Source organism: Opisthocomus hoazin, chromosome W, assembly GCF_030867145.1.
Source record: "Opisthocomus hoazin isolate bOpiHoa1 chromosome W, bOpiHoa1.hap1, whole genome shotgun sequence".
NCBI classification, from domain to species: Eukaryota; Metazoa; Chordata; class Aves; order Opisthocomiformes; family Opisthocomidae; genus Opisthocomus; species Opisthocomus hoazin.
Window position 1 is genome coordinate 34,663,206 of NC_134453.1, and position 24,530 is coordinate 34,687,735.

The 24,530-nt window shown below is 42.9% G+C and overlaps 1 protein-coding gene across 2 annotated transcripts in view; it reads right to left on the minus strand.

Moving 5' to 3' along the window:
* LOC142365537 (sorting nexin-2-like) overlaps positions 1-24,530 on the minus strand; it is a 50,206-nt gene that overhangs the window by 11,097 nt on the left and 14,579 nt on the right. For both annotated transcript variants that reach the window (XR_012766484.1, XM_075446366.1), the window contains exons 3-10: positions 14,795-14,958; positions 13,622-13,688; positions 13,368-13,411; positions 13,135-13,276; positions 9,230-9,308; positions 3,405-3,480; positions 1,991-2,104; positions 1,669-1,762 (exon numbers count right to left, since the gene is read on the minus strand). Coding sequence is in view for 1 of the 2 variants with exons in the window: in XM_075446366.1 (XP_075302481.1) it covers positions 1,669-1,762; positions 1,991-2,104; positions 3,405-3,480; positions 9,230-9,308; positions 13,135-13,276; positions 13,368-13,411; positions 13,622-13,688; positions 14,795-14,958 (780 nt within the window). In the remaining variant the exon portion in view is untranslated. The remainder of the gene's footprint in view (positions 1-1,668; positions 1,763-1,990; positions 2,105-3,404; positions 3,481-9,229; positions 9,309-13,134; positions 13,277-13,367; positions 13,412-13,621; positions 13,689-14,794; positions 14,959-24,530) is intronic.

The following is a 24,530-nucleotide window of genomic DNA, read 5'->3' on the forward strand; positions in this document are numbered from 1 at the left end:
GGGAGGAATATTTATATATATATATATGGGCCATAGATTATCTTCTAGCATCACAAGGAGGTGTATGTGTACTGTCAAACATCACTTGTTTTTATGCTAACAAATCTAAACAAATTAAATATCATATAAACATCATTCAAAGACAAGTTTGTACCTTTCACCAAATAATTTGAGCAACCCTTGTCAGAAGGTCTATCAACTGCCTGGTTTTGGCTGTGGTCTTGGTTACCTGACTTCAGAGCATGGGCCTGTTATGTTCTGTTAATATTAGCTGTAATATTAGCTCTTCTATGGTTGTTGGAATTACGTTATTTTGTGTTATATCTTGCTTTAAATCTTTATGCATATCAGTTACTAAAAATCAATGTTTTATACTTTCCTCCCTCCTTGGATGAACAGCCTTCGGACAACAAGCAGCCCATTATTGCTATGGAGTCCTCCTTATGACACCATTACTAAGCTGTAGGCTGTGGGCAAGAGGTGATGGTACCAACACTGGCGTCCTTCTCTGTTTGTGATGGTGTCAGGGGGTGGGGTGTGACTGGTACCCCCTGTTCCTAACCCCTGATAATATGGTTAGCATAACTAATGCCATTTTATAAGGCAAACAGCCATTCTCTGGGACCGAGCGGGTCACGTATTAGTCCCCTTTCCCCTCATTATCAGGCCCTGAAGGTCCTGTGAACCAAGTAGATAAACCAAACAGATTTCTTCTTCCCCTCCCTGTCGGCCTCAAGATTCCTGGATGCCAGGCCGACTACTCCCTTCTTTAATGGCCTTGAAGGTCCCAGGCACCTGGCCAACCAGGTGATGGTGATGACTCTGCCACAGAACAGGGAAATGTAATGGCATACAGAGCACTGTATATAAAATCGAGCAGTTACAAGTCCTAAGTGGGAACTTGGACCAGAACTACTGCTGGACAGTGAGACCTGTGACCTCCCAGGGACACCTCCACTGTCATCTGCTTCCTCCAAGGACTGACTCATATTCTTTTATATGTTTTTTGAGTCTAGATTATGATTATTATGTTGATACAGCAAACCAAGTATTAAGATTTGACCTGATCTGCAGAGGGTCCAGCTGATTAGAAATCATAAGCTAAGTGGTGCTATAAAATTCTGTACTATGCTACTTATAAAATTGTACTACACTGATTCTGCTTATAGAAATCTTGTGCTATCCTGATTATAAATTCTATGCTATACTAATCCTGTTAAGAAAAATAAAGCTTTAATTGTAACTATGACTTAGTGCTGTCATTATTCTGCCAAGGATCCCTAAAACAACCTGTCTGTCCCCTTGGTGTCGGGTGACACCATGAGATCTAGATACATTTGTAGATGTCTACTGCAGCATATCAGTTGCTAGTTACGGTATTAAATCTCTGCAAGAAAAATAGTTCATGCTAATCAATATAGTAACTTTCAAGTTAAACAAAAGGAATAACATATATTCTGGATAACATTAAGATAAAAAAACAGATATACTGGAAATGCTAGAGCAGTTTAAACTAAAAGGTAGCATTAGAAGACTTTTGCATTAAAATTTACTGCAAAGCTAACTATTTGTTAGTTAAGAGCTCTGACATGCTAAGTTCCTGTTTCATTAACATTTTCTAAAGCTCTAAGCACTTAAGCTCATACAGTCACATAAAAGTAAAGTTACCTTTTCTGTGGCAGACTAATGTTTCAACACTGGCATGAAGTTTCCTAAGTTGCTGATCCAGATTCTCAAATTGCTGCTGTTTTTCTTCAAACCACTGACATAAGAGGAAAGAGTCTAGCATTATAATTTAGATTACCAACAGCATTTCTTGTTTTAAAGAAGAAAATTATCCATTTATTGCTAGGATGGTCAACTGATACAGCTAAGAATCCAAGCCAATAAGCAAATTACTATCTTATTTTCTACTTCTACAGATTTAAAATGCAATTGTTGAGCCTCATTAATTTGACTCATTATTCAAGTAAAAAAAATCATCTCTTACTGCATCTGATTCGTTCATCTTGATTGTCATTTTGTTGACAGCATCAGCAGCCTTGTTTACCATCCTCAATATTCCTGCTCCACTCAGAGCCTGGGTGTTAACCGCTCTCGGCAACTGGAAATGAATGACAAATAAGGGCAAACAGACTGGTTAAAAGGCTGGGGATTTAATTGGGTACAAGGGGGAAAGAAAAGGATAGACTATTTTCTTTACTCCTATGCGTTACAATATAGTGAAATCTAATTTCTCAGTTTTAATATTTTTACATTTTCAGAGGAAAACTTAACAATGTAGACTATTTACTTTTCTTCTACACCTTTACATTTAAACAGAACAAACAACCTACTTGTCAGAAGTTATGAACTAGCCAAAGGTCCTAAGTAGCCACCTATATACTACAGAGAACAAACTGCCACTACAGAAACAGAAAAGTTTAGATTTACAATAAGATACAGAAAATCTGTAAAACGCTTCATTATAATGCAAGATTCACACTGTGTACAGATCATAAAAAATTGATATCTTTTTGCTTTTAAATATAGGCCAGGTTTCAAAACCTACCTCATGAGTATTGCGAGAGCTGTGCATTTGTGAGGTACTTGCAAATCTTCAGGAGTAAGATAACAAATTTTAAACTGATATTATTATTTGTTAACATTAGACTAAATACGCTGTACAAAGTGGCCCTGATGTCAGGCCGTTTACCCTTTGTATCTGATACTTTGTGTCAGCAGCATTGACACTTTAAGTTATCTATCAATGATGCTTTTGTCAGTATTGAGGCCTCTGTGACTTATTAGCATAGCTAAGATACTGACATTGGCCAAAAGACAATCTGCTATTACAGCAAATTCATTACACACATTTGTAGACTTATGTTTTTGGAGAAAAAACAGACAATCTGTTCTGCAATATATTTCATTTTGTGAAAGGTGCCAGATTGACAGCACTGGTGACTGAAGTCCTCTATCCAGGAAACATCTAGCATGGCCAGTAGCACTGCATGCCTGTTCACATTATCACGCCAATAAACCTCAAGCTTGACTCCTAGAGGCATGAACTGTTTCCAAGCCAGTTTAGTTCATGATCTTAATTAACCTTCAGTAGCACTGATTATGGATTTTCACTCTGTATATGATGAACTTCACTCAGAACTGGACAGACCAACTCACTTGGCAGAAGTCATTGAACAACAGATAGCTTTTGGTCACTACTAACCTAAGATTTATCAGAGGTAAAGGCAATAGACTTCGTGTATGATTACCTAAGTAGCCTTTTGTCACTGTCCCGTGAAGGGTACAATCCAATTATATTTCATATGAATTTAGGAGATTAGGTTTCAATACAAAGAGTACATTACTTTGAATATTACCATATCTGGAAACAGATAAGGAACTTAAAAGAATGTAAATACCTCAGAACTTTCCAAGAACTGCCTTAAATCTGGATCCTGCAACAAGGTAGGGTGTTTTACTGTTCTTTGTAGATACCTATGATTTTAAAAAGTTAAAATATTAGATAACAAAACAGATTTCATGTGCCTGACAGCATTGGAAAGTGTCCTTTAGCTAAAGAATGGGTACAATGCGGGCAGCATGTAACCTTTCTTCATTATCTAATGGGGTTTGAACACTTGCAAAGTCACCTCTAAAGACAAGTTGCTGGCAATGATTTCTAACTTAGTTTGTTTACATCAAACTATTAAGGTGTCATAATTTGCCATAAATCTATGTTGCACAGTACTAAAATAATATACTTGGTATTTTTAAAACCTCAGTGAAGGCTTCCTGCTCTAACAACAACCAATTTAAGCCAGAAAATAGATGGGCTTGTTTAAACACATTCTCATACAGTGCAGTGAACAGGCTTTTTGTTACAGCTGATTCTGGCTGGCTTGTTTTAGAATTAAAGGAATTCTTGGAGAAGTCAGCTGATCTTGTTTTGGGTTTGAACTATTTATTAGCTGGCTAGACAGCCTTCAACCTATATTAGTTCTACAGGACTCATCCACCCACAAGTTAAATTAGTGCAACTCCTTCAATTTGCAATTTTTTCCATTTCTGCTTGTATCTAAAAAGTATTGATTGTACAAATATGAGTTGAATAGGGAAATTTCTACAGTGCTCATTGTTAGAGATTTATTATAAAGATTGATTATAGAATAGAATAAAATCATAGAACTAGAACGTAGATTCAGCTGTGTAAACACAGCTGTGTTAAGAAACCATACAATCGGTATGTTGCAATTGGGATAGAAATCAATTGTATGGATTGTATCAAACAGAATTCACAAAAGAAGCCGAGACGACCCTGAAACCAAGCAAGGCCTGAAACCAGCGAGGGAGAATTCTACGAAGACAGAAGAACAGAAAGAACTTAATAAATGATGTACTTAAAGGAACTGAACGGTTGCTTAGAAACTTATGAAGATTCTAGACTTGATGTAATCGGTTTAATAAATGTATATAAACTGGTCTAGCGAGTTAAGCTTTGCCACTCACTGAGGTGATGGCCCAACTCTGAGTTGTGAATAAAGCAATACCTAGTGTAATCCACTCGTGTGAGGATAAAATCTTTAACACTCATTCACTAAAACCTGCTGCAAGTTTGTCATAACTGATTTTAATGTTATTTATTAACAGAAAGCATTTAATATTTACAACAATGCTTTAGAGAAACTTAATACCTCAAAAGATCATGGAAGCATGAGAAAGCATGCAATATCGCCAATTAAGATGTACTAACAGAACACCATTAACAGAATTTGTACTTTTTGAAAAGCTTTAGTTTTGTTCAAGCCTCAGCTGTAAAGTACCAGAACTGCCCCATTACAGTCACAAATTGCTTGGAAACTGCCCTAGGGAGTTATATAGAGTGGGAATTAACTGAAAGTTTGAGTACACTGATATTGTAAACACAATGTATTTTCTCCATCCTCCATTAGATATGGCCACCAGCTCATTATTTCTCTTCCTAAAGAAGCTAAGATTTGCAATGAAACTATTTCATACTTTAGATTGCTCAACTTTTCCTTGTTTGTTCTGATAGTCAATAGCAAGTACAAGTTAAAGTTGACGCGTCAAAGAGCTTTTTCTTTAGAACTTTGCTGCTAATGAATAGCACTTGCTCCAAGGGAGATAACTAACTGTCGTGGTTTAATCCAGCAGCCGGCAACTAAGCACTGGACAGTCACTCACTCACCCTCCCCCTTCCCCCCCAGCAGGATGGGGAGGAGAATGGACAAAAAGTAAAACTCATGGGTTGAGATAAAGACAGTTTAATAAAACAACAAAGAAAGGAATAATAATAATAACAAAACAAGCGATACACAACACAATTTTTCTCACCACCCGACGACTGATTGCGCAACCAGTCCCCGAGCAGCAACCGTGGATTTCGTGGAACTCACGGATTTCGCAGAGCTCGCGGATTTTGCCGAACTTGCTGAACTCACGGAAAAAGATTGAACTAATGGAAAAGTTTGAACTCACGAAAAAGTGGTTCCTGCCCCCCAGCCAACCTCCATTTATACACTGAGCATGATGTCTATGGCATGGAATATTTCCATTGGCCAGCTTGGATTAGCTGCCTGGCTATGCTCTCTCCCAGCTCCTGCACACCTGCTCATTAGACAAACATGGAAACTGGAAAAAGTCCTTGATTTCTTAGCAACAACTAAAAACATCAGTGTATTATCAACATTCTTCTCGTGTTAAATCCAAAACACAGAAGCTACTGGGAGGAAAATTAACTCCATCCCAGCCGAAACCAGGAAACTAACATTTTCACTGGAAACAACTAGAGGTATTCTTGAAGCCACCTGTCAGACTTGTAGTACTTAAGTTCACTATTCTAAGGCATAAATTTCATTGAATTCAATAAAAATGGCACATTGCTTTCCTGTCCACTTTCCCCATAGCTCTGGGCAATCTAGAAACAGAAATCTAGAACAGATTTCTTTGGTCTTTCTGGGGCACATCATTAATATGTTTTCCTCGGCTTTAGGAAAAAGCAACATAACCACTGCCTCTAAATACCTTTTGAACACCTCAGTAGGTATGTGACTTTTTGGCTCTGAATTGAAAAGCTAGCTAAAATTTGCTTAGGAACATGATGAAAAAGTTGCTTGTTGCCAGATAAGACTTTCATGGTCTTTCTGAAAAAAAAACCCCAAAAAACGGAATATACCGTGAAGCCTTCCCAACACTGTCAAAAGTACTGAGGAGTCCCTTCCCCAGTATGGGAAGAGTGCTTAACATCCACTGAAAGTGGTATACTAGTTTAACTCCTTTAACAAATAAATGAAAAAGCAATACTTAAAGCATGCATACAAATTTTGTGAATTAAAGCTCTAAGACAGAGAGACTCCTAAATAATGTTATTTGGACAGCTCAGCCTTGGGAGGGCAGATGCACCAAGCTACAGAGGTAAAGAGGCACCAAGAGGGCGACAAGACCGGAGCAAAACAACCTGGAAGGACACGGTATACGTAATCTTAGACCTGAGTTTGCGCAGAAACAAAGGTCAACCAGCGGACACTGTGATGAGGAGTATAAGCCTTCATCTTAGGACCCCCAAAGACCACCCGAGAACGCTAACAGACATACATGAAAGACATTAACATATGCTAATTAGTTATTGGGAAAATCATGAATATGCTAAGCATTTCTCAGAAATGTAATGAATCTATATATTGTGATTGCATCTAACCTGAAATGACAGGGTGTTTGGCGCGCATGTTTGGAGGAGACATCCCTCGTGTGCCCGGCGCCGTAATAAAGAATACCTGCTTAATAGCCCTCTGACTATTGAGTCTTCGATTCCAGCTTTTCACGGCATCACTATCAGTATTTTGAGGGTCAACATCAGTTCAGATGTCCATTAGATAAGAAATGGAAGGATGGTAGCAATAAGATTCTGAGGAGTTATTTTTCCAGTTAAGATTGTTTCCGGAACTCCAAAAGCTCAAGGGCTTCACATATTATCTGTTAGATATGCTCTTTGACATACAATCAAAAACCTTGGTTTTCTATTAATTTTCTCATTTAACTGAAACTGTTAAATGGTGTATTGTTTTCATATGATGTAATAATCACGTAGAATCACATCACAGCAACAGGCATATTATAAAATCATACCAAAATTAAGTCTGTATACTTGACTCAGCTGTATGTGACCATAAGTTATAGATGTTTTACTAGTTGCTTTCGAAAGGCTTTACCACCCATGTCAACAGGAAGGGATGATGTAGCACATCAGTGACAGTACCCTTTGTGACGGGTACACTCCTCCTGCTTGAACTAACTGAACTTTGGTCAAGGCAGATGCTCAACAAGTAGGCCTAACCAAAGGTAATCCTATTGTGCAAGGCTATCAGCGAGAACCCAGCACCAAAACCACAAAAAGGGTTTGGCTGGAGACTGGGCTGATAAGCGGCCAAAACTGCATGAACACAGCAGAAAATCTGACTACGAGTCAACCACTTCACACTAGAAATATCTTCAGCCATCAGGGTCCATTGAGCTCTTCATCCATAGCAGCTCGCTGTGTGGTGGTGGTCTCCCCTTGAGTAGAGACACCTCTCAAGGTTACCCCTCGAGGCTGAGAGATCCCTTACCTGACACCAGGCATCGATGGGTTGGTAAGTGACATTTTTTGCATGCATGTAATATTTAAATATGTATAGTAAGCTTAGACAATGATCTTTGTATCCTATACTAACTTTAAGTTTAGTAGAGTATTGATCGCCAGTCCATCTGTACATACCTGAATTTATTGATTAGATCTCAATAAACTAACTACTAGATCAGATCTGTCTGAGTGATCTCTGACAAAGGTATTTGAACAATTGTAATCGATGGCCATGCTGGGCTTGTCAACGCAAGACGAAAGACGTGCTCAGACTCAGGCGACAAGAGCCAAAGAGTTAACAAAGGGAGCAATTGACTTATGCTTATCTTATCAGACAGAAGTAAAGGGAGATAGCCCATCACTGTAAACCAAGTGATCTGTGGGGCGCTGTGGAGGCTGCGCAGCCAAAAATTGCTTTGGATAAAGAACAGATGGCCCCCGGAAGCGCATACCAAGATGCCTGCTCCATAGGCATGTCAAACTGCTGAGTCCAGCTTCTGATGACACAACATTCCATGCCAAGAGCCAATCGATACACAATAATTGACTTAGTCCCACCTCGCCAAAAGATTTTCAAACATATAAAAATTGGCACTTGAAAACTCTCTTTGGAAGGAGGAGCCAAGTGAGAACTTTACCTGACGGACAGGTCGATGGGCCTGAACCTCTCTTCCTCCCCCCCAAGAAGGGACGCCTTTTTGGTAAGAGTCGCGCCTCTGACTTTGTCAGATGTATCCCCGGGAACACATTGTTAACTAAAGCACTAAACCATTACCTTTGAGCTCAACTTTTGTAGACAGTGCATTTATCAATGGCAATCCCGAATCTGTGATACCTGTCGCTTGAATAAATTACCTATTGTTTCAACTTTGCGAAACTGTTTCAGTGAAAGTCCTTGGAGGGGCTCTGACAGGCAAGTGGAATCTGATAAGTGGCTACACACTTAACCCTTTAGACATAAACCGTTGACCAAGTCTGGGACTAGGAGTAGATCCAGCCGCACCTAGACTCTTCTCTGAGAGAGTTTAGAATGCAAGGGGGTCTGCTCTGAATCTCGTGACTCAACGGGAGGGCTTTCCTTTTGCCTCTTATCAGACTCCATTACCCCTTTTAACGAGACAACAATACTAGTTGTATGCCAATGCTGGGTGACAGAGATCTGCTGTCTTTTACATCAAAATACAGTTAGTCACACTAATGCATTAGAAGTCATCATATGGCCATTTAGTTTCAACTGACTAAAGGTTTCTTTCATCCTTCCCCCTGCCCAACAGTCAATTTTATATGAAATAGTTGCACTGAAGTGATTTAATGCCTTAAAATCACAATGTGTAAGTAAGCTGATGAAGAAAGTTTTGCTTACTGGATCTCTGCAACCTCAGTTTTAAGAAGTAACCTGTTTGAAAAGAGGTAACTATAATTCTCCCTATGACTAAGTCTACATTTCCTATTATCAATGGGAATTATTCCATTTCTACACAAAACTGGGCAGCTGCATACAGACTCCAGAATCTACCTAAGTACAGATGGTCCAGATCCCAGTCACAGAGCCCATGCAGTATATTAAAATTCATTCTGAAAAGAGTTTTAGTTAGATACATCCATTACCTTTCTAATGCTGCTCTTCTTTTTTCTACAAATTCAGCAGATGAAGAATCTTCCTTGCCTACTTTAACCTTTGTCATGCCTTTGAAGAAAATTGCATCATGTTTATTTTATGTTATCATAAAGAAATCATTAACGTAACTGATATGATTAGAAGATTAAGCTCAACTAAGTTTAATCCAAATTACAATGAAAAGTGCCACAGAAGAATACAAAGAACACAAACACAGCATGCTGTACACTTTTGTGGGAAACAGATCTATGAAATATGCAATTTCCTGTAATACATCCATTGTGATTAAAGTTATTAAAAAACTAATTGGATTTGCATTTATGAAGACAATCTAAATAAAGGTCACAGTCTTACTGGTCATTTGTGTTCAGAAGAAGAAAAGGGTTACTTGAATAAAGCAGAACAAGAAATTAAATCTTAGTTTATAAGTCTGTTGATTGGTATGCTCATAACTAGTACTTTTATCCTAGTATTTTCTAATTTCTCAAAATAAGCGTGTGGGATTTTTTTGTTTTGTTTTGGGTTGTTTTTTAGAATTTCTTTTTAACTAATGTATTGGGTATAAATAGCAAGGTTTGGGGGGGGGCAGGCCCTGCAGGGGTGATCTCTGTGGGAGGAGGTCAGAGGCTATCCTATGCCGGTCACAGCTGGTTCCAGCTGGCTCAACAATGGACCCACCACAGGCTGAAGCTGAGCCGGAGAAGTTTGTGGTGCCTCTATGAAAATGTATTTAAGAAAGGGGGGTAAATATCAAGGGAAAAAAGAAACAAGGCCAAAGCTGTAGGGGGAACTCCATGCCGAAGCAGGTACTCCCCTGAAGGGATTGCAGCCTGTGGAGGAACCCATGCTGGAGCAGAGAAAACAAGTAGAAAGAAAGAGCAGGAGAAGATAAGGGTAATGAACATGGAGTGGCAGAAAGAAACCACTATGTCCTGACCCCAATCTCCTGCACCACCTGTGGCCTCACTGTATAAGATGCGCCGATAACAAAGGGAGTGTAGACTACGAAGGGGGTACGAGAGGTGTCTAGACTGAAGTTGAGCCTGGGAAAGGGGGAGGAAAAGTGTTTTCCTTAAGTGCTTGTCTTCTTTTTTTACGCAATACCCAAATCAATAATCAAATGCTTTAAATTAAGTTAAATTCCTCAAGTCGAGTTTGTTTTGCCCACAACAGCCAAAAGGCATCCATACAGAAAAATTACTGCTCCAGTTTCTATTGGGCAGAGTAGAAGGGCTGATCTTACTTCTGACCCTGATGAAGGGACTTCTGGTTTGCAGTTACAAAAAAGTTAAAAAAAGTTATCAAGTAATAAATAAATAAATCAAGTAATAAATACTCCGACCAGGAATAAATGGGCCCTGCCTCCGGCCAAGCGGAGGAAAGCGACAACGGGATTTACTGGTCTATGTGGGTTCAATGGCCTGGCACAGCAGACCCAAAGGAGTATAAGGCTGTGGTTGACACCAGTGCACAGCATACCCTAATGCCATCAGGTTACAAAGGGGAACAACCCATCTGTTTCTGGAGTGACAGGAGGATCCAAACAGCTGTCTGTGTTGGAAGTTAAGGTAAGTCTAACTGGGAATGAGTGGCAAAAGCACCCCATTGTGACTGGCCCCAAGGCTCCGTGCATCCTGCGTACCTCAGGAGAGGGTACTTCAAGGTGGGCTTTTAGTATAGCTGCCTTGAGTACAGAGAAGATTAAACAGCTATCTACCCTGCCTGGCCTCTCAGAGGATCTCTCCATTGTGGGCTTGCTGTATGATGCCAGTGTTTTATGATGCTCTATGTCGCCACGGTTGTGGCTGCTATATGTCAAAGATATTACAGCAAGAGTCACCCAAATCGATGAAGAATGAATCTCATGAGGAACCAGGGAAGTGCAGTGGTGACACAACCTGAGCTGGATTCGTTAGACAACAATCCAACACAATACACCATCCCTCCTGTCCTGAGTGACTGCCATAACAGATGGACCCCAAATTCATGGAGTGAATTAACTAAAGGGACATTTTTATTGGCATTTTATTGATATTTTATAGGGATAGTCCATAAACTAAGGGAATGATACCTGAGTATATATCAAAGAACGAGAAGGGTGGTGGTAGTGTGCCCAGGTGGCCAAGAAGGCCAATGGCATCCTGGCTTGTATCAGGAATAGTGTGGCCAGCAGCAGTAGGGAGGTGATCGTGCCCCTGTACTCAGCCCTGGTGAGGCCGCACCTTGAATACTGTGCTCAGTTTTGGGCCCCTCACTACAAGAAGGACATTGAGTTGCTGGAGCGTGTCCAGAGAAGGGCAACGAGGCTGGTGAGGGGTCTAGAGAACAAGTCTTATGAGGATCGGCTGAGGGAGCTGGGGCTGTTTAGTCTGGAGAAGAGGAGGCTGAGGGGAGACCTTCTTGCTCTCTACAACTACCTGAAAGGAGGTTGTAGTGAGGCGGATGTTGGTCTCTTCTCCCAAGTAACTAGTGATAGGACGAGAGGCAATGGCCTCAAGTTGCACCAGGGGAGGTTTAGATTGGATATCAGGAAAAATTTCTTTACTGGAAGAGTGGTCAGGCATTGGAATAGGCTGCCAGGGAAGTGGTTGAGTCCCCATCCCTGGCCTGGAGGTGTTCAAAAAACGTGTAGATGTGGCACTTCAGGATATGGTTTAGTAGGCATGGTGGTGTTGGGTGGATGGTTGGACTTGATCTTAGAGGTCTTTTCCAACCTATGATTCTATGATTCTATTCTATGATAGTTAATGATGGATGGGATAGTGTGGCACCTGAGCATGATGTAAATGGTATGGAATAAGGGGTGGAGATTGTACTGGGTCTGGCTGGGAAGGAATTCATTTTCTTCATAGCAGCTCATATAGTGCTGTGTTTTGAATTTGTGCTGAAAATAGTGTTGATAATACAGGGATGTTTTAGCTATTGCTGAACAGTGCTTACACAGCATCAAGGCCTCTGTTTTTCACACTGCCCCACCAGAGAGTAGGGTGGGAGTGCACAAGAAGTTGGGAGGGGACACAGCTGGGACAGCTGACCCCAAATGACCAAAGGGATGTTCCAGACCACATGACATTACTCTCAGCAATAAAAACCAGGGCGGGGGTGGGGTGTGTGTTGCCAGGGTTGCCGTTGCTCAGGGGCTGGCTGGGCATTTGTCAGCTGGCAGTGAGCAATTTGGGTTTTTTGCATCACTTGTTTATCTTGGTTTTGTTTTTATTTATGTGTTAGTTTGGGGGAGGGGGGTCCCTTCCTTTTTTTCTTATTAAATTGTCTTTATCATCTGAACCCACGAGTTTTCTCACTCTTACCCTTCCGATTCTCTCAGCAGGGGGAGAGAGCAAGCAAGCAGCTGTGTGGTGCTTAGCTGCCTACTGGGGTTAAACCATGACAGTAGGACATTTCATAATAAGACTTCAGACTTAAAAAGTAAAATAAAATAAATGTATGTGTAGTGTAAATGCATGTCATCTACTTTCAGCTGTTTTGCCAGCTCTCTGCTTTAAGATGTCTCATTTTAAATCAACCTAGGAAACGATATTTTTCCTTCTTCTCTCAAAAATTATAAGCATGTGGACTATACACTTTTAGATGGGATTAAATACCACACAAGCACTGAAGGGTAGGCAGTTCAAGTTTAAAGTGGAAGCTTTGTGCTCTTTGGAGAAAGGTCCTACAGAGTCTGTGAGTTTTCCCAACTTATCCATAGCCAAAGAAAGTCTCTGCACTAGGACCTTAACTCATGCCCAGAGCTTGCTTGCATAAGAGTAAGTCCCACCATTTTACCATTTTTCCATGTATATTTATTTTACAAGCAGAATTGGTATTAAAATATTTCATTTATGTTATAGTACTGAAATCACATACATACATTCAAGCATACAGAAAGTAGACTTACCTACAATACTTTTTTCTGGAGCAGGAGGCACAATGTAACCAATATGTATGTACTTTGTTGCTAATTTGCTGTGCAAGCCAAGGAAATCACTGAATCTTCTTTTAACAGAGAATTCATTTTTGTGAAACATGGAAAGGGATGTCTAAAAAAAGTCATTTTAGTTATGACTTACTGATGCATCTACTCAGCTGTAATATAAAGTTATTTGCAAATATATTTGTTGCACTAGTTACCTTTGTTGTTACTCTGTATGCCATATAAGCATTCATGCCATCTCCTGTAAGAAAATTAAAATACTTATCCTAAGGCAACTTACTTTAATCCCTCCACATACTTTTTTTCCCATAAAATACACATTAAATAGCTTTTTCTTTACATATGAAAAACCATCAAAAGATAACTGAATAAGGAATTATGCGAAAATCTCAGAATAGTCTCTAAGAGGTAAGACAATCTAACATATGACTTACAGGTTCAAGTAACTTACCAACTTTCTCTGGGTCTGATACATTGATTTCTACATCAAGCAAATGTCCATTTGCTTCCTCTTCAATCTAGAAAAAAATATATGCCATATTTAACAAGTTAATATGAATTCATAGTACATATGGGTACAAAGATAAGGATATAGAGGAAGGAAGAGTCAGTATGTTTCAAGGACTAAAAAGTTCTTCTAGACCCACCATCCAATTTAAAGTGAACATAATTTCACATCTTAGTTTTTAATTTTGAGCCTTTCTGAAAATTTTTTTAGTGTGGCAACCTCTTCTTCAGACTTGTTGGCCTCAGTTTTACTAAACATTTATCTTGGGGAAATGCTCATTTTATCTCCTCCAATTCCAGCAGGCACAGAGGTTCAAAAATGCTCTCCCTTGCAGTGTTTCTATAAGCTTCTAACCAAAAGACAGATATATTCCCCATTATTAATAGCATCTGTAGTTGAAGAGTTGGGGATGGGGAAAGCAACAACTATAGAATTTTCAGATACTTGCCTGAGCTGCATGATCACAGAATTTCCTAATCTTTCATGCAATATACATAAGTTTGATAGAACAGAAGTAGTTAAGAAACACCATGGCAGAACAGACAGTGTGCCAAGGTTGAAGACGAAGAAAATCAGAATGAAATGTCAATTTAGGGTATCTGGGGAAAAAGCCATCGAGTCCCAGGCAAGTCTTGTTTGCCAAACCTCATTCATCAGTGACGTTTTCTAGAAGAATATTCTAGAATGAATGGTATTTGCCAATGTGCAGATTTTGAATGGAATGCAAATGTAAATAGCAAATTAAGTGGTAAAACTATGACCAGTCTCAGATGTTTCCTCCATTTCCTCATTAACAACAACTTCAGAAATCCAAGTTAAAACCTGTAAATGCTAGTATGAATTAATACACATCTTTAACATTTCTTCTCTCTCTCATCATCTAAGCAATGAATACTCATTATATTGAGTCAAATACACATTAAACACAAAATAAACAGAATAGTTGTTCTCTTGCATACTTCCCTTTACCAAAGAATGATCCTGTGAGTAATTTAGGAATTATATTAAAAAAAACCCCAACGAAACCAACAAATAGCAAACACACACCACCACCCTCCCCCCCCGCCAAGACATTTCCATAGTCATTAAAATACAACTTAAAAATTTTCTCAGTACCTCTTCTCTGGATCTATCAAAAATCACAGGGGCTGTTACACTTCTCAATTCCATTCTGGGAGCTACTAATGTAGTAGGTGTTACAGGAGTGATTACAGGAGGAGATTCTGGTGGAAGTACTGGATCTCTCTCTGGACTGTCCAATGAAACTTCTTCTGTGGCTTCTAGATAAAGATTTTGAGTTCACAAAAAAGTTTTTGTACAATAGAGATAGATGTGCACCACAAAAGACACCAAGTATGTACATTAAAAAGTGATAATACAGAAGTTTAATAAGATAATTTATAAATAACATCCATTTGTCTCTCAGATCATTTATCTAAATATGTTGGTAAAACTAGAGGTGACATTTGAGTTTCTAGGGAATAACAGGTTAAAGTAAAATTAAGTATCCAATTTTTTTATATGCTGCCAGGTCTTTTAAAGTAGTCACAAAACTGCTAAATCATTAATTTTTATATGATATATCATGAAAACTAATGACATTTTTTCCACCACAGACCACTTGTTCAGCACCTACGCCAAATGTAGTTTTTGCACTCTGAGCAACAGCTGATTAAGTCATATAGGCTGACAACTGAGCATACCAAGAGAAGTTATATATATATAACCCCTGCCAAAAGCCCACAACTCATAAAATACAAATATTAGTAGATGAGGCATTCTGACCAGTAAGACTAACTACTTATTTTTACTTTCTTCAGAATGCTGATAGTTCATCTATATTTAAAGAGGACGTATATCTCTGCTCTGCAAACCCTTCATGCTGTCTTTCCTCTGCTAATTGATTTTGACCACCAGCAAACCATACATTTACAACAGACTATTTCAGTTGGAAGGGACCTACAACTGCCTGACCACTTCAGGGCTGCCCGAAAGTTAAAGCATGTAATTAAGGGCATTTACCAAATGCCTCTAAAACACTGACAGGCTTAGGGCATAGACCACCTCTCCAGGAAGCCTGTTCCAGTGTCTGACCATCCTCTTGGTAAAGAAATGCTTCCTAAAGTCCAGTCTAAACCTCCCCTGGTACAGCTCTGAACCATTCCCCCACACAGACATAGACAGTGAGATTGAGTGCATCCTCAGCAAGTTTGCAGATGACACCAAGCTGAGTGGTGCAGTTGACACACCAGAAGGATGGGATGCCATCCAGAGGGACCTAGACAAGCTGGAGAAGTGGGCCTGTGTGAACCTCATGAGGTTCAACAAGGCCAAGTGCAAGGTCCTGCCCTTGCGTCAGGGCAACCCCTGGTATCAATACAGGCTGGAGGATGAAGGGATGGAGAGCAGCCCTGCCGAGAAGGACTTGGGGCTACTGGTGGATGAAAAGCTGCACGTGAGCCACCAATGTGTGCTCGCAGCCCAGAAGGCCAACTGTATCCTGGGCTGCATCAAAAGCAGCATGGCCAGCAGGTCGAGGGAGGTCATTCTGCCCCTCTAACTGTGCTCTGGTGAGACCCCACTTGGAGTCCTGCATCCAGCTCTGGAGCCCTCAGCATAAGAAGGATATGGAGCTGTTGAATCGGGTCCAGAGGAAGGCCACAGAAATGATCCGAGGGCTGAAGCACCTCTCCTATGAGGAAAGGCTGAGAGAGTTGGGACTGTTCAGCCTGGAGAAGAAAAGGCTGCAGGGAGACCTTATTGTGGCCTTTCAGTACTTAAAGGGGGCCTATAGGAAAGATGGGGAAAATATTTTTAGCAAGGCCTGTTGTGACAGGGCAAGGAGTAATGGCTTTAAACTAAGGGAGGGCAGATTTACACTGGATATAAGAAAGAAATTTTTCACGATGACAGTGGTGAAACACTGGAACAGATTGCCCAGAGAGGTAGTGAAGGCCCCATCCCTGGAAATATTCAAGGCCAGGTTGGACAGGGCTCTGAGCAACCTGGTCTAGTTGAAGATGTCCCTTCTCACTGCAGGGGCTTTGGGCTAGATGACCTCTAAAGGTCCCTTCCAACCCAAAGCAAATTGATTATTCTATGTTCTTATCACTGGTTATCAGGGAGAAGAGATCAGCACCTCCCTCTCCACTTCCCCTCCTCAGGAAGCTATAGAGAGCAATGAGGTCACCCCTCAGCCTCCTCCTCTCCAAACTAAACAACCCCAGTGTCCTCAGCCACTCCTCAAAGGACATGCCTTCCATTCCTTTCACCAGCATTGTTGCACTCCTATGGATGCATTCAAGGACCTGAACAGCCTTCTTAAATGGTGGGGCCCAGAAGTGCGCACAGTACTCAAGGTGAGGCCGCACCAATGCTGAATACAGCAGGATCATCACCTCTTTTGACCAGCTGGTTATAATGTGTTTGATGCACCCCAGAATGCGGTTTGCCCTCTTGGCTGCTAGGGCACACTGCTGACTCGTACTGAGCCTGCTGTCAACCAGCACACCTTTTCTGCAGGCCTGCTTTCCAGCCACTCCTCTCCCAATTTATACTTGTGCCTAGCATTACTCTGTCCTAGGTGCAGAATCGGGCATTTGGACTTGTTACATTTCATCCTATTTAGCATTGCTCAATGCTCCAATCTATCTAGATTCCTCTGCAAGGCCTCTTGTCCCTCGAGAGAGTCAGCAGCACCTCCCAGTTTGGTATCATCAGCAAGCTTGCTAATGGTGCATTCAACTCCCACATCCAGATCATTGATATATGTATATATATTGAACAGAACTGGCCCTAGAATTGAGCCCTGAGGAACACCACTAGTGACTGGTCACCAGCCAGATGTAGCCCCATTCACTACAACCCTTTGAGCCCTGCCCTTCAGCCAGTTCTTCACCCAGCACACCATGAACCTGCTCATCCCACAGTTGGACAACTTGTCCAGAAGGATGCTGTGAGGAACAGTATCAAAAGCCTCACTAAAATCCAAAAAAACTACATCCATCGCCTTCCCTTCATCCACTAGGCGGGTGACCTTACCACAGAAGGATGTCAAATTAGTTAGACAGGACTTTCCCTTTGTGAACCCATGTTGACTGTGCCTGAGGAGGATTGCATTGTTCTTTAAATGCCTTGCAGTGGCACCCAGTATAATATTCTCTGTAATTTTTCCAGGTACTGAGGTTAGACTAACAGGTCTGTAGTTCTCTGAGTCTTCCCTCATGCCCTTCTTCTAGACTGGAGTAACACTGGCCAGCTTCCAGTCAGCAGGGACCTTCCCAGACTCCCAAGACCTTTGGTAGATGATCGAGAGGGTTCCTGCCATAACATTTGCTAGCTCCTTCAGTACTCTGGGATGAATCCCATCAGGCCCCATGGACTTGTGAACATTCAGCTGATACAGCTAGTCCCTTACAGTTTCAGTGTCCACAAATGGAAAGTGACTGTTATCACTCTCGTGGTCCACCGACTCAGGGGAACAGGCAGCCCAAGGTCTATCCGTATTGACTGAGACAAAAAAAAAGTTTGAATGCTTCCGCTATTTCTTCATCCCTATTAGTCAGGTGACCACCTTCAACAAGTATCGGTCCAATGTTTTCTTTAGACCTCCACTTGTTGTTAATGTACTTAAAACAAGCCCTTCTTGTTGTCTGAAACAACACTGGCCAGTTTCAACTCTAGTTGAGCTTTGGCCTTTCGCATCTTCTCACTGCATATATGAACCATAGCTCTGTAATCTTCCTGCGAAGCCTGAGCTTGCTTGCAGAGATCATACAGTTTCTTTTTCCTCTTGAGCTCCAACGAGGAGTTTCCTGTTCAGCCAAGCTGGTCTTCTGCCCCGATTGCTTGACTGATAACACAATGGGATTGCCTCCTCCTGTGCTTCTAAAAGGTGGTTCTTAAAGACTGACCAGCACTTGGGGAATCCTAAGCAGCTCAAAATCAGATTCCCAGAGTACTCTGCTAAATAGCTCCCTGAAGAGCTTTAAGTTTGCTCTCCTGAAGTCCAGGGTAGCAACTGATGTCCTTTTTTCTCATTACACTTGTCCTGGGTTCGGCCAGGACTGTGGGAAACAGTATAACTTGAGACAGAACAGTACTGTCTCATGACCCTGAAGGACCAGCGCATCCTGTTCCTCCCTTTGCTATTCCCATGACATAAGCTGTTTTCACACATCCAGCTGCAAAAGATCATGGAAAACAGAAACCATGAACTGGCATCCACAAAGCCACAAATCCAAAGCTGATTGGTTTTAGTAACTATTGTATTAGTATATAAGGCATTCACTCGAGCAATTAAATGATTCTGATCGAGCACAGATTGGGGTCTGTGCAATCATTCACCACACAGGACGGTGACCTGCGTGACCACAGAGAGGACATGAGGAAGTGGGATGGAAAACCAACCTCAAGTCTAGAGGCACGAGTCCGTGAGTTGCAAGGTAAAACAATATCACAAAAGGGAATTCTTCTAGGTAAAATGCTGCTCCAGTTTCCAGCAGCCAGCTCTCCACACAAGGTAAACAGTTTGATCTTGATTCCGATCCTCTGGAGGGGACATCCAAGTCATTCTTACAGCAGGTGAGCAGCAAATTCTCTGACCAGGATTAGAGGGGCCCTGCCTCCAGCCAGGTGGAGGAAAGGGACAACCGTGTTTATTAAACAGTGTGGATTCGGTGGCCTGGCACATCAGATCCACAAGAGTATAAAGCTCTAGTGGACACTGGTGCACAGTGTACTTGAATGCCATCAGAGTTCAAAGGGTCAGAGTCCATCTGCATTTCTGGAGTGACAGGGGGGTCCCAAGAACAGACTGTATTGGAGGCTGAAGTGAGCCTCACGGGGAAGGAGTGGCAGAAGCACCCCATTGTAACTGGCCCCGAGTCTCCGTGCATCCTTGGCACACACTGTCTTAGGAGAGGGTATTTCAAGGACCCAAAGGGATATCGGTGGGCTTTTGGCATAGCTGCTGTGGAGACGGAAGAAATTAAACAGCTGTCCATTTTGCCTGATCTCTCGGAGGATCCTTCCGTTGTGGGGTTGCTGAGGGTTGAAGAACAACAGGTGCCAATCGCAACCACAATGGCGCACCGGCGACAATATCTCACTAACCGAGACTCCCTTCTCCCCATTCATCAGCTGATCCACCAGCTGGAGAGTCAAGGAGTGATCAGCAAAATTCATTCGCCCTTTAACAGTCCCATATGGCCAGTGAGAAAATCTACTGGAGAGTGGAGACTGACAATAGACTACCGTGGCCTGAATGAAGTCACACCACCGCTGAGTGCTTCCGTGCCAGACATGCTAGAACTTCAATATCAGCTGGAGTCAAAGGCAGCCAAGTGGTACGCTACAATTGACATCGCTAATGCATTCTTCTCCATGCCTTTGGCAGCAGAGTGCAGGCCACAGTTTGCTTTCACCTGGAGGGGTGTCCAGTACACCTGGAATCGACTGCCCCAGGGGTGGAAACACAGTCCCACCATTTGCCATGGACTAATCCACACTGCACTGGAAAAGGGTAAAGCCCCAGAACATCTGCAGTACATCGATGACATCATTGTATGGGGTGACACCGCGGAGGAAGTTTTTGAGAAAGGGGAGAAAATAGTTCAGATCCTTCTGACAGCCGGTTTCGCCATTAAGCGAAGTAAAGGGATCTGCAACACCAATCTAGATTTTAGGAATAAAATGGCAGGATGGGCACTGTCAAATCCCAATGGATGTCATCAACAAAATAGCAGCTATGTCTCCACGAACAAGGAAAAAGGAAGCACAGGCCTTCCTGGGTGTTGTGGGTTTTTGGAGGATGCACATCCCAAATTACAGCCAGATTGCAAGTCCTCTGTACCACGTGACCCGGAAGAAGAATGATTTTGAATGGGGCCCTGAGAAATGGCAAGCATTTGAACAAATTAAATGGGAGATAGTTCATGCCGTAGCCCTTGGTCCAGTCCGGTCAGGGCAAGATGTTAAAAACGTGCTCTACACCGCAGTCGGGGAGAATGGCCCAACCTGGAGTCTCTGGCAGAAAGCACCAGGGGAGGCTCGAGGTCGACCCCTGGGGTTCTGGAGCCGGGGATACAAAGGATCCGAGGCCCGCTATACTCCCACCGAAAAAGAGATTCTGGCAGCATGTGAAGGCGTTTGAGCTGCTTCAGAAGTGGTTGGCACTGAAGCACAGCTCCTCCTAGCACCATGATTGCCGGTCCTGGGCTGGATGTTCAAAGAGAGGGTCCCCTCTACACATCATGCCACCGATGCTACGTGGAGTAAGTGGGTCGCGCTGATCACCCAGCACGCCCCAATGGGAAACCCCAGTTGCCCAGGAATTCTGGAGGTAATCATGGACTGGCCAGATGGCAAAGATTTTGGAGTATCGCCAGAGGAGGAGGTGGCATGTGCTACAGAGCCTCCACTTTATAATGAGCTGCCAGAAAATGAAAAGCAGTATGCCCTTTTCACGGATGGGTCCTGTCACATTGTGGGGAAGCAGCAGAGGTGGAAGGCTGCTGTATGGAGCCCTACACAACAAGTCGCGGAAACTGCCGAGGGAGAAGGTGAGTCGAGCCAGTTTGCAGAGGTGAAAGCCATCCAGCTGGCTTTAGACATTGCCAGTCGAGAGAAGTGGCCAGTGCTCTATCTTTACACCGACTCCTGGATGGTGGCCAATGCCTTGTGGGGGTGGCTGCAGCAATGGAAGAAGAACAACTGGCAGCACAGAGGCAAACCCATCTGGGTTGCCCCATTGTGGCAAGATATTTCTGCCCAGCCAGAGAAGCTGGTTGTAAAAGTGCCTCATGTAGACGCCCACGTCCCTAAGAGTCGGGCCACTGAGGAACATCAAAACAACCAGCAGGTGGATCAGGCTACCAAGATTGAAGTGGCTCAGGTCGATCTGGACTGGCAACATAAGGGTGAACTGTTTCTAGCTCAGTGGGCCCATGACACCTCAGGCCATCAAGGAAGAGACACAACATACAGATGGGCTGATGACCGAGGGGTGGACTTGACCATGGACACCATCGCACAGGTTATCCATGAATGTGAAACATGCGCTGCAATCAAGCAAGCCAAGCAGGTAAAGCCTCAGTGGTATGGAGGACAATGGCTAAAATATAAATATGGGGAGGCTTGGCAGATTGACTACATCACACTGCCACAAACCCGCCAAGGCAAGCGTTATGTGCTCACAGTGTTGGAGTCAACTGAAGGAAGGGGTTAAAGGGATTTTAGTAGAAGCAGCCTTGCTTAATGGTTAAGGAATTTAGTAGAAGCAGCACTGCCTGATAGTTGCTGTGCAGAGAACTGATAGTGCTTATCTATTGTGTAAATTAACTGAGTCAGAGTCTTGCACTTCCTTACAAAGGGGGTAGTTCCTAATAGGGGCTGGGGAGTCACGTAGAACCAGCTAAGACTGACCTTGCAGTTTGGATGGGAGCCAGAAGAGAACTGAGTTTGCGCAGAAACAAAGGTCAATCAGCGAACACCGTGATGAAGAGGATGAGCCTTCATCTTGGGACCCCCGACGACCACCACCAGGAGGCACTGCGCAAGCGCGGTTGGGTCATGCATATGTATAGGTGGATTGGGAAATCTGATGAATATGTAATACTTGACTATATAAATTGAAGAGGCAAGCTACTGTCCGGCGCGCACGACTTTGGTGGGGCTACCCCCCGTGCCGCCCGGCACCGAATGAACATACCTACTTTACAGTCTTACAGATTGTGGAGTCTGTTTTCCGCACGTCACAACCACCGGATAGCTGGAAACCTACCCTGTGCCCCATGCCACTGCCCAGAATACCATCCAGGGCCTCGAAAAACAAGTCCTGTGGCGACATGGCACTCCCGAAAGAAGTGAGTCGGACAACGGGACTCACTTTCGTAACAGCCTCATAGACACCTGGGCCAAAGACGATGGTATTGAGTGGGTGTATCACATCCCCTACCATGCACCAGCCTCTGGAAAAATCGAACGGTACAATGGACTGCTAAAAACCACTGTGAGAGCAATGGGGGGGTGGGACTTTCAAAAACTGGGATACTCATTTAGCAAAGGGCACCTGGTTGGTTAACACCAGAGGATCCACCAACATGGCTGGCCCTGCCCAATCAAAATTTCCACGCCCTGTAGAAGGGGATAAAGTCCCTGTAGTGCACATGCAGAACATGTTAGGGAAGACAGTCTGGGTTAGTCCTGCCTTGAGCAAAGGTAAGCCTGTCCGCGGGATTGCTTTTGCTCAAGGACCTGGGTGTACCTGGTGGGTGATGTGGAAGGATGGGGAAGTCCAATGTGTGCCTCATGGGGATTTGATTTTGGGTGAGAATAGTCCATAAATAAACTGTATAGTTAATTGCTAAATAACCCTGTCACTGTTTGTTATCACTACAATAGTTGATATATGTTATACCAGTAGTATCATAGTAAGAATCACCCAGACTAATGAAGGACGGTCTTTGATGAAACCTAGCAGAGCACAGCGATGATGGGACTGGACCTGGCTTCAACAACTGGCACCCAACAACTGCATCAAGATCGACATCTCCAACCCGCAGACTGTGGGCACGGGCTGCACCACATACACCAGCCACGAGCTCCGGATGCAACAAGCGACCGCCCATCTCACACATCACCTCTCCTGCCCTGAAAGACTGTTACGACAGATGGAGCCCATTGTCATGGATTAAATGAACTCAACGGATATTTTAGAGGGATGATTCACAAACTAAGGGAATGATATCTGTTTGTATGTATTAAAGACAGGAGAAGTGGTGGTGATTAACTGGAAAATGAGGGACCTGGGCATGACATAGATGGTATAGAATAAGGGTTGGATTGTGGAAATCGGCTGGGCCACGGGCGGCCTTGATGGTCTTGATGGATTAGAGCCATATCTTTGAGCTAATTATTTTGTGCACCTGTGGTTGAAAAACAGGAGGAAAGGAACGAAGAAACAGGATGGGAATATCCAACTCTTTGATAAGCGTGAAGGTTGGGTGAACGGACGCATGATGACCAATCAGAAGAACAAAGGAGCTGCATGCCAAAAGATCCTCACCAATGAGACTCTGGGGGTGGGAGACAAAGGGATATAAAAATGTTATGATTAACCATTAAAGTGCTTCTGCTGCTGCTTCTGCTTCTGCTTGCTTTTGCTTGCTTTTGCTTGCTTTGTGACTGCCGTGACTTATTGTGGCATGCTGCCACAAATGGTGCCCCGTGTGAGGCTATCTTGCTGAGGCATTGACCATGGATGGTGAGTGGTGACGGCAAAGCCCAACGAAGCTGTTGGACAGATGAGGAGAGTCCGTAGTCGGCCGGCAATTTCAACACCTGGAGAGGTGAGCCGTTGGGAACGTGCGTGCGCAAATTTCTGTAGAAGAAAGGTCTATCCTGAATATACTAATGCGTATACTCGAAAAGTGCAGCATTAAGTATGAAGAACGAGCTGTGCACACGCTTTTGCTATGGTGTAAGTGTAATGAGCTGCCTGCTACTGCTAAAACTGCCTTTGATATAGAGACATGGGAGGAAGCAGAAAAGGAACTGTTTGAGGCTGCTTCTAAAGGGGATCAGGTTGCAGCCCAGTCTCTGATGATGTGGCGATTGGTTAAAGACTCACTAGCTCAGCTGCAGACAGATAAAAAAGCAAAAGCTGCTGCTGTGAGTGCTACTGACCTTCTCCTCGGCCAGTGTCGCCTTCTACCTTCCCCATGCCCATGGCACCACAACTCCCCCCTATTGAAGGGGCTCAACAGACTGCGGGAGAATCGGTCGATGCTGCATCAATACCTCTCCCTGAGTCTCGTCATTCTCCATTACCTGAGCCTCCGCTGATTGACTT